General features: G+C 47.1%; 1 protein-coding gene across 1 annotated transcript; it reads left to right on the forward strand.

Moving 5' to 3' along the window:
* The first annotated feature begins 5,839 nt into the window (after positions 1 to 5,839).
* LOC139159915 (zinc finger protein 154-like) lies at positions 5,840 to 15,432 on the forward strand. The gene is made up of 6 exons (XM_070737371.1): positions 5,840 to 5,987; positions 7,388 to 7,964; positions 8,209 to 8,326; positions 8,449 to 8,516; positions 10,244 to 10,370; positions 14,197 to 15,432. The coding sequence occupies exons 2-6, from the start codon at positions 7,455 to 7,457 to the stop codon at positions 15,060 to 15,062; spliced, it is 1,689 nt and encodes a 562-aa protein (XP_070593472.1). The 5' UTR covers positions 5,840 to 5,987; positions 7,388 to 7,454; the 3' UTR covers positions 15,063 to 15,432.
* The last annotated feature ends 656 nt before the right edge of the window (positions 15,433 to 16,088 follow it).

Consider the following 16,088-nt stretch of genomic DNA (forward strand, 5'->3'; position numbering starts at 1 on the left):
CTGCCTGGCTTTGTGATTTTGGCTGGGGGGGAGTTAAGAAGGTCCTACTTCTCCCCCCCCCAGCCAAAAACTCAAAGCCTATGTGCTGGATACGGGCGATGAGCGGGACGAGCGGCGCCGAAGCCGGTGGCTGTGGCAGCTACTGCAAGAGGCTTCCGCGCTGCTCTGTCCCACTCATCGCCCGTATCCAGCAGATAGGCTTTGAGTTTTGGGCTGCGGGGGGGAGAAGTAGGACCTTCCTAAGTCCCCCCCCAGCCAAAAACTCAAAGCCTATCTGCTGGATACGGGCGATGAGTGGGACAGAGCGGCGCGGAAGCCTCTTGCAGCAGCTGCCACAGCCACCGCCTTCGGCGCCGCTCGTCCCGCTCATTCCCCGTGTCTGGCAGAAGCTGCTGCCCGAGTGCTCTTGGCCGGCGGGATTCAAAGTGCTGGGGTGGAGGGGTGTCCTGACAGCCCCCCCACCCCAGTGCTTCGCCTCCCGCTGGGACACCCCCCACCCCAGCACTTTGAATCCCGCCGGCCAAGAGCACTCGGGCAGCAGCTTCTGCCAGACACGGACAATGAGCGAGACGAGCGGCGCCGAAGCCGGTGGCTGTGGCAGCTGCTGCAAGAGGCTTCCGCGCCGCTCGTCCCACCCATTGCCCGTATCCAGCAGAAGCTGCTGCCCGAGTGCTCTTGGCCGGTGGGATTCAAAGTGCTGGGGTGGGGGGTGTCCCAGCGGGAGGCGAAGCACTGGGGTGGGGGGGCTGTCGGGACACCCCCCACCCCAGCACTTTGAATCCCGCCGGCCAAGAGCACTCAGGCAGCAGCTTCTGCTGGATACGGGCGATGGATGGGACGAGCGGCGCGGAAGCCGGTGGCTGTAGCAGCTGCTGCAAGAGGCTTCCGCGCCGCTCTGTCCCACTCATCGCCCGTATCCAGCAGAATTTTTGGCTGGGGGGTGGAGAAGTAGGACCTTCCTAACTCCCCCCCCCAACCAAAATCACAAAGCCAGGCAGCCCCCAGCCGCCAAAGGAGCCTCCTGATTCTCCCCGCCCTGTGGAAAATGTGGAGGGCTGCATCACTAAGCTCCACCCCTCCATAACCCCACCCCCATATGACCAAAGCCCCCCCCCCCCCCCCGGGCCGTGGAAAATTGGTCTATCTTAAAGCCGGTCCCTGGTGCAAAAAAGGTTGGGGACCTCTGCCTTAGAGGATACAGTGATAAAAAGTGGAATTGTCAGGAGCTCCAGAAGGATCTCTTCAAATTGAGTGAGTGGGCAACAAAGTGGCAAATGCATTTTAACCTAAACAAGTGCACAGTTATGCATATCGATTTTGGGGTTTTGGTGGACAGCTCAATCAAGATGTCAACCCAGTGTGCAGCAGCAGTAAAAAAAGCAAATTCCAGGCCTGCCATGATTAGGAAGGGAATTGAAAATAGGTCGGCAACTGCTGTATTGCCTCTGAAACCAGGTTGCAACGCCTTAGTCTCTTCAGCCTTGAAAGATGGCGTTGAAGAGATGACTTGATCGAAGTCTATATATTATTATTATTATTTTTAATTAAAATTGTATGCCACCCCTCTCTGAAGACTCATGCATGGGATAGAAAAGATGGATAGAGAAATATTCTTTTCTCTATCACACAATACTAGGAGGTGGGGGCACTCCCTAAAGCTCTTAGGTAAGAAAATGAGGAGAAAGGGAAATATTTCTTCACCCAGAGAGTCATTGGTTTATGGAATTCACTTCCAGAAGAGGTCACGACAGCTGTCAGCCTGGATAGCTTCAAGGCAGGATTAGACAAGTTCATAGATGCCAAATGTATCTGTGCTTATTGAAATAGATGTCCAAGTGTCACCTCTATGTTGGTTGAGGCAGGAAGGGTTCCCTTGGGTACCATTTGTTGGGTGTCAAGGAAAAGGGAGGGTTTTGCCTTCTCTTTCTGCTCAAGATCCCCATGGACAATTGGTGTGACATAGAATGCTGGACGTGATGGGCTTTGGCCTGATTCAGCATGGCCCTTATGTTCTTAAAAATCCAGGAGCATCTCGTATTATGACTGCAATAGAGCCCAGTTTTTTAATATTTCCCCCCCCATTTTATGACTGTTCTTGCCCCGTTTCTTAAGTGAATCACCGGAGTTAGGACCACTTGTGAAATGAATTTGGCTTCCCCATTGGCTTGTCTTGTCATAAGGTTACAAAAGGTGATGACATGATCCAGAGACAATGCAACTGTCTTGAATCGGTTGCCAAGCATCCAAAGTTTGATCAGGTGATCTTGGAGGGTCATAAGTTTGAAAAGTGGTCATCAATCACTTTCTTCAGTGTTTCTGTAAGTTTGAGCAAATTGTAAATTGTAGTAAATTGACAACTGCCCATAGTTGACTAAAATTTAATATACCGTAAGTACAATTTATTTCTGGTTATCTGATACCTCTTGCTGCTTCCTCAGTACTTTTATGGGCCAAATATCTGGACCGAGCCCTTTCTCTGGCTGTTCTGCCTTTCCCATCCTTGCTTGTCTGAGGAAGGCTCAAGTGAGAGATCGGATTTCTCCTTCCGGATTGTTGGCTGTTGCACGTAAAGTAGTTCAGTTTGCGAGGATCACAGCCTGTTCCTTTAGCAGCTAAGATTTGTTTTCACACACAGTTATTTAATGAGTCTCTTGAGTCTGAACTGATTCCACCACATTTATCACTGGATCTTTTAAACCAATTGTCCCCAACCCCCCAGACGGTGGCATGTTTGGAAGTGGGTCACGCAAATAGTGTATGAACCTAGTTCCACTTGCGCAAGTAGCACGAAAATCTCCATTTGTGGGAGAGGTGGATGTGTGAGCCAGCTGCTTCCACAAATGGACCTGCACGCACAACCATGTTCCTGCTTGTTGTAGTGGGCCATCCTCTGTCTCCCACCCTCCCACCGGTCGCTGGGCTACCAAACCCAGTCCTCGGAGAGGGGCGGCATACAAATCAAATAAATAAATAATTAACAAACCAAATAATTTTGAAACTCATAAGAAAGAGTACAGAGAATAGCAATCAAGATGATCAGGGTTAGGAAGCTAAAAAGTGAACTATTGCAGGAAATGGGCATGGCTAGTCCAGTGAAGGACCAGGGGAGACATGATAGCAGTGGTCCAATCCTTGAGGGGCTGCCACAGAGAGGACGGGGTCAAGCTATTTTCCAAGGGAGGGGGTCAAGGAGAGATTCAACCTGGGAATAAGGAGAACTCTTCTGACTTGAGAAAAATCAACCAATGGAACAGATGTTGCCTTCAGAGGTTGTGAGAGCTTCATCACTAGAAGTTTTGAAGAAGAGACTGAATTGCCATCTGTCAGAAACGGTGTAGGGCCGTGATGGTGAACCTATGGCAATGATGGCGAACTATGGAACTGGTGCCACAGGTGACATTTGGAGCCATATCTGCTGGTAAGGGATGTGTTGCCCTCGCTCAGCTCCAAGGTGCATTTGTGTGCCGGCCTACTGATTTTGGCCTTCAAAGAGGCTCTGGGAGGGCATTTTTGGCTTCCAGAGAGCATCCGTGTGATTGCGGGAGGACGTTTTTACCCTCCTGCAGCTGAAGGAAAGACTTTGGTGCTTGGGAAGGGGGAAACCCGAGGATACTGGGCCCACTAGAAATTGGGAAATAGGCCGTTTTCAGCTTCCAGAAAACTTCCGAGGGTGGGGGAAGCTGTTTTTGCCCTCCCCAGGCATTGAATTATGAGTGTGGGCACTCGCTCCTTCGGCACCCAAGGAAAAAAAAGGTTCGCCATCACTGACCTATCGCATGCATGGCACAGGTCGCACACATAGTCATATTTGTTGGAACGCAAGCTGTTCCCCATGCTCAGCTCCAAAGCCTCTGGAGGTGGGGAGGGCAAAAATGTCCCTACTGGGCCCACTGGAAGTCAGGAAATGGGGGACTGTGGGCACGTGGAGGGGTATTGAATATGGGTGTGGGCACACGTAGAACCCACCTCTTTTATGACATAACATGACATACTACATAACATCATATATCAGCTTCTCTAAAGACCTATGTGTACCAATCAGGAACTTGCGAATATACAGTAATAATAAACCTTGGTTCAACTCTCAAAACAACACGACAGAGCACTGCACACTAAGACAACTTGACACAAGAACAGATTTTTCCTTAACACCATCACTCTGCTAAACAAATTATTCCCTCAACACTGTCAAACTATTTACTAAGTCTGTACTACTATTACTACTAGTTTTTTTTCATCATCCCTATGACCCATTTCCTCCCACTTGTGACTGTATGACTGTAACTTGTTGCTTGTATCCTTAAGATTTTTATTAATATTATTTCCTCATTGCTTATAGGACCCCTATGACAATATTAAATTCTGTACTCATGATTCTTGAAAAATGTATACTTTGTTTTATGTACACTGAGAGCATATGCACCGAAGAAGAATTCCTCGTGGGTTCAATCACACTTGGCAAATAAAGAATTCTATTCTATTCTAATTACAAATTAAAAATACATGAAACTTTTCAAATTATTACTAGGAGAGAATACTTAAGGCTTTCAGCTTCCTTAAAATATTCAAATATTGTTCATTGACAATTCCATTTAAACATGTGCCAGCAATGTGTAACAGCTGCCAAAAAAGCCAACCCGATTCTAGGCTGCATTAACAGGAATGGAATCAAGATCACGTGAAGTGTTAATACCTCTTTATAAGGCCTTGGTGAGGCCACATTTGGAACACTGCATTCAGTTTTGGTCACGACAATGCAAAAAGGATGTTGAGACTCAAAGAGTACACAGAGAAGAGCAACAAAGTTGATCAGGGGACTGGAGGCTAAAACATGAAGAATGGCTGCAGGAACTGGGTATGTCTAGTTCAATGACAAGAAAGACCAGGGGAGACTATAGGTTTTTAAGAAGATGTTGGATAATCACTTGTCTGAAGTAATGTAGGGTGTCCTGCCTATGCAGGGCGTTGGACTGAAAGGCCTTCAAGTTCCCTTCCAATATTATTATTATTATTATTATTATTATTATTATTATTATTATTATTATTATTATTATTATTATTATTATTATGTATTAAGTTGCTTCTTAACCACAATTTTTCCTCCATCCTTTCATTAATTGCAGCTAAATCTCTTTTTTCTTCAACCCTCATCTCCAAATCCAAACTAATATTTTCAAACCACTGAAATGTGCATTACTATTGGCAAGAAAAAAATATTCTTGTTACACCAAAGGTTCCTGCTAAAATTTGCTGAGGCGTATTCTCTACTGAACACCAGAATAAAACTCTTCATGTCTCTTATTTATTGTTCCCTTGCAATATTTGAGCTTTATATTTATTTTTCAGAATTTGCCTTCCTTAATTTTCCAGTTTTTCTCTAGTTACATATGTGACTTTATTCCCTCCGTCTTCATTTAGTCCATAATTGCGGCTTGTTTTGAGGTAAAAAATATTTAAGGTGTACACGTTCTCTACTGAACACCAGAATAAAACTCTTCATGTCTCTTATTTATTGTTCCCTTGCAATATTTGAGCTTTATATTTATTTTTCAGAATTTGCCTTCCTTAATTTTCCAGTTTTTCTCCTCCGTCTTCATTTAGTCCATAATTGCGGCTTGTTTTGAGGTAAAAAATATTTAAGGTCTACACGTTTGAGGTTTCCCTTCATTTTGGTACTTTTCTTTTGATGCCTCTTTTTTATCAGGATCTATACTTCAGTATTATTCACATTATTACAGTCTGCCTTTGGTGTTTCCAAACCGAAAGGCATCCAGGCAGCTATAATAACTGAACTCGTTAAAGAAAAAATACAAATCTTAATTTTCCTCAAACTGTCTCCGCCTTCCAAGAGAACTGAGCATGCGCCGGCGTCTTCTCCAAAACAGGAACTCAAGGCGGGATTCCCGAGGCATTTTGCAGCAAAGACTTGAAAAGCTGTTCATCTTTTCTGCGGTCTCCGGTTGTGCTCTCCCCTCGCACACACAACTGTGAGTCTTCGGGCGAGTCTTCCTAGCAAACGAAGAGGCTGGAGGGAAATTTTGCACTTGGAGATCGGGGTTCAGTGATGGGGCTTTTCTCCCGCGCTGGAGGCTCTTTGCATGGAGGGGGAGGGGGAGAGATCGTCTTTGCAAAAGAGAGATTCGAGCCTCTAAGTCAGTGTTGACTCCTGGACAGTTTCCCTGCCCATTTCCTGGCTCCGTTTCCAGAAGGGGTTTCCCTCCCCTCCCCCTTCCAAGGACGAGAGAAGCGAGCAGTTGGAGTCCCTCCTGTTAGCTTTGCATGCAAGGCTGCCTCTCCACGTACGAGGAGCTGGTGCAAGGACTTGTTCTTCACTATGCACGTTAAAAGTGATATCAAAGTATATTTTAAATTATATTGAATATATAAATATTGTAAATTATATCATGTTAAATTATGATTAGGAAGAGAGAGAAATTGGGTTCACGCACAAGGCTTAGAAACCAATAGATTTCTAGTCCAACTTTTGGCATAAAAGCCTTGAGCCCATCCCAGCTCTCAGCCCAATCTGCTTCACATGGATGTTGTTCTGGGGAAAGTAGTAATGTATAAAAATAACAAGAAGACATAAGAATAAAAATTAATTTTTAATAAAAAACTAGGAAGTAGAAATTAAATTACATGGATGAGGGTTGCCCAGAAAGTAATGCACCACATTTTTTCCTCTCAGCCTACAGTAATGGTATGGGTGCGAAACTTTAGATATACATTATCTGAATTGTCAGGAGTGCGTGTGTAAATTTTGTGTTTATTCAGATAGATATTGTAGGTACAGCAGTTTTTTGAAAGGACGTCTGTACGTGATGTACGTTACAAGCGTGTGTCATCATTGAATTTCTCACTGGAGGGAAAAAAATTGTTGGGAACATTCAACAACATTTGTGTTCAGTTTATGGAGAATCTGCAGTCGACAGAAGTACGGTTAGTCGCTGGGCACAGAGGGTGAAGCCATTAGAAGACGGAATACCTTTGTGACCAGAACAAGGAGTGGTACTGAAAGGGCATACATGACCTTGTGTCTCGCTGGAGGAAGGCCATAGAACGGGATGGAGATTATGTTGAAAAATCGGGAGTGTACAAAAAACATAATTATTTCTTGTGTATAAGTTTCATTATCTTCAATAAATAATTGTTGAAGAAAAAAATGTGGTGCATTACTTTCTGGGCAACCCTCGTAAATGTGTTTTCCAATATTTTGATAGACATTGATCTTGAAGGGTTCACTGCAATGTCCCCCATATGTAGGGAGAAAAAACTAAATAATAAGATTTCACCTCCTTCCCAGACCTTGGTGGGTGCAGACATATTTCTTTACTTAATCTTGCCTTCTCTCTCTTTCCCATTACTCCATTTTTTCTTCCCATTTCAGGTACTAAGCTCAAAATATTTTCTGCTTCTTCTGGAATCTTAAGTATCTTGTCTGGGAAGAGAGCTGAATGGCCTTGGAAAATTTGGCCCCACCTCTATCTAACGGAAAAACCTATGAAAATCCTTGGGTCCATTTTGGAGCTGGATTAGAGATCAGAAAGAAGATGGAGGGACAACACCCAGCAGATGCAGAAATTAGAAAACACTCACCAGCTACTCAGCCATGGAGCCGTGGGAAGAACGGGGCAAGTCCTGGGCGGAAGAGCCACGAAGAGGCTTCCAATAGTCCAGAGGTTCAATGCTGTCACTTCAGAAAAATGCAGTTCCAGGAGGGGAGTCGTCCCCGAGATATTTGCACTCGGCTTCACTACCTTTGTCATCAGTGGCTGCAACCAGAAAAACACACCAAGGCTCAGATGCTGGACCTGGTGCTCCTGGAGCAATTGCTGGTGGTCCTTCCCCCAGAGATGGCAAGATGGGTGCGGGAGTGTGGAGCAGAGACCAGTTCCCAGGCGGTGTCCCTGGCTGAAGGCTTCTTGCTGACCCAGGAGGAGGAAAAGATGAAAGAAGAGTTTCAGGTGGGAGAATGTAACCATGGCAACTCTAAAGAGGATCCCTCTGGATTTGTCAATCCCTTTCTGGCAGTGTTTTCTGGGATTATTAACTCCTAAGGGCATTTGCTCTCTTCTTCCAGAGGATTTGGGGCAATTCTTCCATTCTCTTTCAGCAATGGACATTGGGGTCTGCTAATTTCAAGGTGCAGTATGACAGATAATTTATTTCCATCTGTGTTCTTTGTCTCTCCTTCTGCATCATCTCCAGAAATCTGTGGAAGCTGTGACTGAGTATAGAGAGGAGGGGAAAGATTCATTCAGATCTTCTCAAGAGTTGATCTTCAGGGAGAACATCCAGAAAGATCAAAGTCAAGACTCTACGCAAGGTAAGAAAAGCTCTTTCTGTGTGAGGTGAGATTTCAACATTTAGCTGATTCTTTCGTTCCACTTTATTGGAATGTCCCTCTTTAACAAATCTGCCTCCACCGTTTTTTAATCTTTCTCGCAGAGAGTAGAAAGCTGTCCTTGGATTCTTTAGATTCACCTCTTTGTGATGGAGCTGAAACGCTACTTCAGGTAAGGAGGAGACTCACAAAAGGCCCCTGGATCAGAAGGCTCCTCCTTCTGTCTCTCAGGGTTTTTCTCACGCACCATTACAAAAAATATATATCCTTTTTTGCCCTTTGAAAAGCATATTTGGAACGGTCGTCACCTGGTGATTGAGAATCCCCCTATAGGCATATAGAGTTCTATTGCAACCTCTTAATTCCTCCATGAGGGTGTTGGTGTTGGAGTCCATTAGTCCCTGAGTGGATGAAGTGAGCCATTGGAAAACACGTCAGGTGGGTTTTGCCAGTATTTTTCTCTGCCCACTCTGAAAAGAATAGAATAGAATAGAATTTTATTGGCCAAGTGTGATTGGACACACAAGGAATTTGTCTTGGTGCATATGCTCTCAGCGTACATAAAATAAAATGTACATTTGTCAAGAATCATGTGGTACGACACTTAATGATTGTCATAGGGGTGAAATAAGCAATGAAGAAACAATATTAATAAAGCAACAAGTTACAGTCATGGGAGTCACGGACCAGAATGGGAGTCACGGACCAGGAGTGGATTTAAGACCCAACTACCAATTGACCAAGAATATTGAAGAATGGGATGCCCTAAGGCTGTGGTGGTGAACCTATGGCACAGGTGGCACACGAGACGTTGCCCTAGCTCAGCTCCAACATGCATGTGTGTGCTGGCCAGCTGTTTTTTGGCTTGCACAGGGGCGTTTTGGGCTTCCAGAGGGCCTCTTTGGGTGGGTTTCTTTTTAGCCTCCCTCAGCTCCACGGAAGCCTTTGGAACCTGGGGAGGGCGAAACATGAGCCTACTGTTGTTCTGGTTTCTGGTAGAAATTTAGCAATTACAAATAACTCTTATTAAATGTATTATTTCATGAATAAAGAAACTCCATTTATTTCTCTGCTCTTCTGGAATTCAAACACATTCCATACAGGCACTTGGTCCGTTATCTCCCGTAGCTTCATCTCTCATATTCCTTCTCCTGCTCCACTTAACAAGATTTATTGTCCTAACAGCATGATTTCTAAAAACAGCAGAACTGAGGGCTAACAACAAAGAATACTTTTTGCTTACTTGAGAGCGGCAAGAAACACCTCCATTTTTCCGTTCAACAACGTTGAAACTCCACCCTTCTTCTCCACTGACCCCCTGACGTGCCAAATACATCACTATAGTATTTAACCCATTCCTCTCCTTAATATCTTCTTCCAGACTTCTGTTCTCTACATTTTTGGTCCCTTCTGAATTTAGGGTTAAACCAGCGAGTGTCTGATTCTCCCTCGCTAGATCCTGAACTCATAGCCCCATCCTGTGGCTGACCTCCCACCTGTTCTACTACCTGTAACCCCAGACACCCCACTAATTCATAAACGCTATCTGAATCCGAGTTCTCAATATCTTCATCATCCTCCAACTGATCAGGAGTATGTACAACAACTGTGCCCACCAGACGTAGGGAAACGGCAATTCCGGTAGCAGGCGGACCCAGACTTTTGGCACCTGAGGGAAAAAAGCTTCATCATCACTGCCCTAAGGCATTGCAAACACTCCCAACTTCATCAAACATGATTCATTTGGTCCAGCAGCCAAAAGTGGTAAGATCTCATTCTGAAATCTGCAGAAGGTACCAATTTTGTTCACGTGATCTCTTTTCCTAAAATTGGTGAAAGAAAACTATAAAGTTATTATTGGGATTATCCATAATTAAGGAAACCTTTGTCCTTGTTCAGGACGTTCTGTCTTTGGAGGACGTGGCCGTGTATTTCTCAGAGGAGGAGTGGTCTCACCTGGACGCTGACCAAAAAGCACTCCATGAAGAAGTCATGCTGGAGAATTCCAGGAATCTGTTTTCTCTGGGTAAGATCCTCTTTCTGTGCTCAGAAATAGAAGAGAGTTAAATGTTATTTCTGGGGAGGGAAATCCTTTATTGACAGTGCATTCAGCAAGCACTCACACACCCCTTCACTGTGTAGAATTTTGTTATACTGCGGCATGAGTCTACAGTTGTTGAAATTCATTATTTTTCTCATTCATCTACTTTTGATACCAATGATGACAATGATGTGATAACAAAAATTTGAGAAATCTCTGTAAATGTATTAGTTTCTAACCTGGTGTTTTAAGCTTTTGAGCAAACCAACTTTATGGAAGAAAGAAATTTATTGAAAGAAAGATTGGCAGACTGCCTACCCTGGCTTTTTACCTAAAGAATTTTACCTAAAGTGTTCTGCTCATGAAATACAAAATGTCTATTTCATATAAGATTTTATCAAGCCCCTGAGGTGTAGAGATGGGGGCCAGGTGGAGGATGTGTGTAGCATATGGTGGGAGAGTTTTGCACATGCGGAAGGTAAACCCACCAAGTAGCCACAGTTAATCACTATACCTAATTGAAGTCTTCAAGGAAAAACACTGTAGAAGGCTTTCTTGTAAAAATATATTTTATTTTTTTTCTCATCAAAATACTTCACTTTACATTTAACCACTACAGTGAACCCTCGATCATCGCGAGGGTTCCGTTCCAGGACCCCAAGCGATGATCGATTTTTCGCGAAGTAGCGGTGCGGAAGTAAAAACACCTTCTGCACATGCGCAGATGGTGTTTTTACTTCCACCGCCCTTCGCCCGCCCACCCCGTTGCTCGCGCCTGGGGTTTCCCCGGGCCCGCCCACGCCATTGCTGGGGCCGCTTCCCAGCTGGGAAGCGAAGCTGGGGTCCCCGCACGCGCGCCCGCCCACGCTACGAGCGGCATTTCACCTTCCCTCCCAGGCAAAAAGATGCCGGCATTCTGGGCTGATGGGGTCGGACTTCCCAGGCGGAAGGCGTGCCCCTCTCCCCGCATCTTTTTGCCTGGGAGGGAAAGTGAAATGCCGCTCGTAGCAGCTGCTAGAGCCGCCGGCATTTCACTTTCCCTCCCAGGCAAAAAGATGCCGGGGAGAGGGGCACGCCTTCCGCCTGGGAAGTCCGGCCCCATCATCCCAGAATGCCGGCATCTTTTTGCCTGGGAGGGAAAGTGAAATGCCGGCGGCTCTAGCAGCTGCTACGAGCGGCATTTCACTTTCCCTCCCAGGCAAAAAGATGCCGGGGAGAGGGGCACGCCTTCCGCCTGGGAAGTCCGGCCCCATCAGCCCATAATGCCGGCATCTTTTTGCCTGGGAGGGAAAGTGAAATGCTGCTTGTAGCAGCTGCTAGAGCCGCCGGCATTTCACTTTCACTTCCACCCCCTAGCCAAACGGCTTTTTTCGTGTTTAGCGCTCGAACGCCGTGCCTTTCCTTCAGCTCTAAAGAAGCGGCAACTGCCCTGCCTCCCCCCAGCCGGTTAACTTGAAGCGCTCGGTTAACCGGCTGGGGGAGGCAGGGCAGTTGCCGCTTCTTTAGAGCTGAAGGAAAGGCAGGCGACTGCCTTTCCCTTGGTCGATTCCCGGAGACCGCTTTGGAACATCGCTTTGGGAGAGGGGGCAACTGCTCCCGGTTAAGAAGCAAGAATCCACCCCCTAGCCAAATGGCTTTTTTCCTGTTTAACACGGCGTTCGAGCGCTAAACACGAAAAAAGCCATTTGGCTAGGGGGTGGATTCTTGCTTCTTAACTGGGAGCAGTTGCTCCCTCTCCCAAAGCGATGTTCCAAAGCGGTCTCCGGGAAGCGACCGAGGGAAAGGCAGTTGTCTGCTTTTCCTTCAGCTGGAAAGAGGAGGCAAATGCCCTGCCTTCCCCCAGCCGGTTAATCGAGCGCTTCAAGTTAACCGGCTGGGGGAGTAGCCCCCGCCCGGCTCCCTTCAGCCCCCGGGGTCAAGCGGGCGGGGGGCGGCCGGGACCTCGCCTGTCTCCGCCGCCCGCATCGCCCCTCCGACGGGCCGGCCTCCCCCGCCCGCCTCTGCTGCAGCCACCGCCGCCTCCCCGACTGGCACAAAAGGGCCCCGCCCGCCCCGCCCCAAAGTTTACCTTGCGGCGGGATTCAAAGTGCTGGGGTGGGGGGTGTCACTTCGCCGCTCGTGTCCTGGCTAAACCGGGCGGCAGGAGACAGGCTTTGAGTTTTTAGCTGCGGGGAGAGAAGTAGGACTTTCCTAACTCCCTCCCCCCGCAGCCAAAACTCAAAGCCTGTCTCTTTTTTTTCTTGCGGCGAGCCCAAGCCGTTCCCCTCTCGACCGCAGCCGAGCTTCCCTCGGCCCCCTTTGGCCCCGTCACCTCCTCCCCGCCTGCCTTTCCTCGCCAAGCGCACGAAAAAAAAGAGAGAAGGCTTCTACCAGAAGCCGGGGACGGCGGGCAGGGGCATGAAGGATCTCTTGCGGGGGAAAAGCCGCTAGCCAGCTTTCGGAGCTCCTCCGCCATCACCCGCTTCTGGTAGAAGCCTTCTCTCTTTTTTTTCGTGCGCTTGGCGAGGAAAGGCAGGCGGGGAGGAGGCGACGGGGCCGAGGGAAGCTCGGCTGTGGTCGAGAGAGAAACGGCTTGGGCTCGCCGCAAGAAAAAAAAGAGACAGGCTTTTAGTTTTGGCTGCGGGGGGAGGGAATCCCGCCGCAAGGTAAGCTTCGGGGCGGGGCGGGCGGGGCCCTTTTGTGCCAGTCGGGGAGGCGGTGGCGGCTGCAGCAGAGGCGGGCGGGGGAGGCCGGCCCGCCGGAGGGGCGATGCGGGCGGCGGAGACAGGCGAGGTCCCGGCCGCCCCCCGCCCACTTGGCCCCAGACCAGTGCAGCAGGAAAGGGACGGAGAAGGCTCACTGGCAGCCCTTGCCCATCGCCGCGCCTTCGCTTCCCCCCCTCCCCCGCTGGATCCGGCAGCGTGCTGAGGGGAATTGCCGCGGACTGGAGGCAGTGAGGCAGACCGGCTCCGAGGCGAGCGGCCGGAGCTGCGCCCTCCTTCGCCCGCCAGGTGAGGCGAAGGCGAGGGGCGCGCGGCTGCAGCGAGGAGCCGAAGATCCGGGCGGGGAAGACCCAGGGAAGGTTCCTTCGTCCGCCTAGCAGCTGATCTGCTCGGCAGCGCAGCACCAGCGAGGAGCCGAAGATCTTCGGCTCCTCGCTGCTGCTGCGCTGCCGAGCAGATCAGCTGCTAGGCGGCCGCTCGAGAGCAAGAGGGGGAGAGATAGAGAAAGAGAGAGAAGGAAAGAAAGAGATGAGAGAGGGAGGAAGAGAGTGTGAGAGAGGAAGAAGCAACATAGAGAAAGAGGGAGAAGACCCAGGGAAGCCTCTGCCCGGCGGGGAAACTCCACCATCTACGCATGCGTGGAAGGGCACGCATGCGTAGATGGTGGAGTTTACTTCCGGGTTGAAAACTAGCGAAATAGCCCTTTCGCGATCCTTGAGGACGCGAAACTCGAGGGTTCACTGTATATCAAACTATCTAAAATACTCTCATATAACTCTTACTACATCCACCACTGCAACCACTAAGCACTAATTACTAACTACAAACCATCCAGCACAAAACCACTCTATATCAAAACTACTCTATAACAAAACCACTCTATAAGAAGCCACTCTTTAACAAATCCCTCTATAACAAACCACACACATGCAAGGGTGTTATTCCTATTATATAGGTTACAGCCAATCAGGTTACAGCACAATTAGCAAACCCTTGATTACATATTGTTATGGTTGACATCAGCCTTTCCTATAGTTACAAACCATTTTGATTTGTAGGTTTTTATTGTTCCTTTTTCTTGCTACAGCTTTTATTTTTTCTTTTTCAAGGTTTTAATGGGCAAGAAAACAAGAATTGGAAGGAGGAACCCCAAGCAATCCATCTTAATTCTGACAAGAGGATCCACACAGGAGAACGACATTATAAGAGCATGGAGTGTGGAAAGAGGTTTGGCCATAGCACTAATCTTCTTCGACACAAGAGGAGCCACACAGGAGAAAGACCTTATAAGTGCATGGAGTGTGGAAAGACCTTTATTTGTACCACTGGTCTTAATTCCCACAAGAAGATCCACACAGGAGAGAAACCCTATCAATGCATGGAATGTGGGAAGAGCTTTACCCGCAGTACTGATTTCAGTTCCCATAAGAGGAGCCACACAGGAGAAAGACCTTATAAATGCACAGAATGTGGAAAGAGCTTTAGCCATAGGAGTAATCTTCTTCGACACAAGAGGAGCCACACAGGAGAAAGACCTTATAAGTGCATGGAGTGTGGAAAGACCTTTACTTGTACCACTGGTCTTAATTCCCACAAGAAGATCCACACAGGAGAGAAATCCTATCAATGCATGGAGTGTAGAAAGAGCTTTACCCATAATAGTGGTCTCTATTTCCACAGGAAGAGCCACACAGGAGAAAGACCTTATAAATGCATGGAGTGTGGAAAGAGCTTTGGCCGTAGCAGTCATCTTCTTCAACACAATATGAGCCACACAGGAGAGAAACCCTATCAATGCATGGAGTGTGGAAAGAGCTTTGGCCATAGCAGTAATCTTCTTCGACACCAGAGGAGCCACACAGGAGAGAAACCCTATCAATGCATAGAGTGTGGGAAGAGCTTTGGCTGTACCAGTCATCTTCTTCGACACCAGAGGAGCCACACAGGAGAGAAACCCTATCAATGCATGGAGTAGGGAAAGAGCTTTACTCGTAGTGATGGTCTCAGTTCCCACAAGAGGAGCCACACAAGAGTCACATAAAATTTGAAGTGTGGAAATGGCTTTGAAAAGAGTTGTGATCTCACTTTACATAAAAGGTTCCATTTGGGAGGAAAAAAACCATATGGATCCATGGAGTGAGGAAAGAATTTGTAAGGAGTAAAGCTCTTACTTGTCATAGAAACATCCACACACAAGATAAACCATATGAATAAAGGAATTGTGGAAAAAGCTTCAATAGAAATTTATGAAATAAAATGAATATGGTTTCTGCAAAGGCAAATCATGTGTTACAAACTTGTTAGAATTCTTTGAGGGTGTAAATAAACACATAGATGAAGGGGAACCGGTTGATATTGTATATCTTGACTTTCAAAAGGCTTTTGACCACGTTCCTCACCAAAGGCTCCTAAAAAAGCTCTTCAGCCACAGAATTAGAGGACAGGTCTTGTTCCAGATTGGTAACTGGCTAAATTGTAGGAAGCAAAGGGTGGCAATAAATGGATAATTCTCAGGATGGAAAGAAGTGAGAAGTAGTGTACCCCAAGGTTCAGTTTTGGGATAATTTATTCATTAATGATCTGGATGTAGAAGTAAATAGTGAGGTAGCAAAGTTTTCTAAATTGCTCTGGGTAGTGAAAAGTGGAACTGTTTGTCGGGAGCTCCAGAAGGATCTCTCGAAATTGAGTGAGTGGGCAACAAAGTGGCAAATGAATTTTAATCTAAACAAGTGCAAAGTTATGCATATCGGGAGAAAGAACCGCAATTATAGGTACCAAGCTTTCTGAGAACCCAAGAAAGGGATTTTGAGGTTTTGGTGGACAGCCCAATGAAGATGTCAACCCAGTGTGCAGCAGCAGTAAAAAAAAGCAAATTCCATGCTTGCCATGATTAGGAAGGGAATTGAAAATAGGGCGGCAACTGCTGTATTGCCTCTGAAACCAGGTTGCAACGCCTTAGTCTCTTCAGCCTTGAAAGATGGTGTTGAAGGAGAGACTTGAT

The sequence above is a fragment of the Erythrolamprus reginae genome, chromosome 2 (assembly GCF_031021105.1).
Source record: "Erythrolamprus reginae isolate rEryReg1 chromosome 2, rEryReg1.hap1, whole genome shotgun sequence".
Taxonomy (NCBI): domain Eukaryota; kingdom Metazoa; phylum Chordata; class Lepidosauria; order Squamata; family Dipsadidae; genus Erythrolamprus; species Erythrolamprus reginae.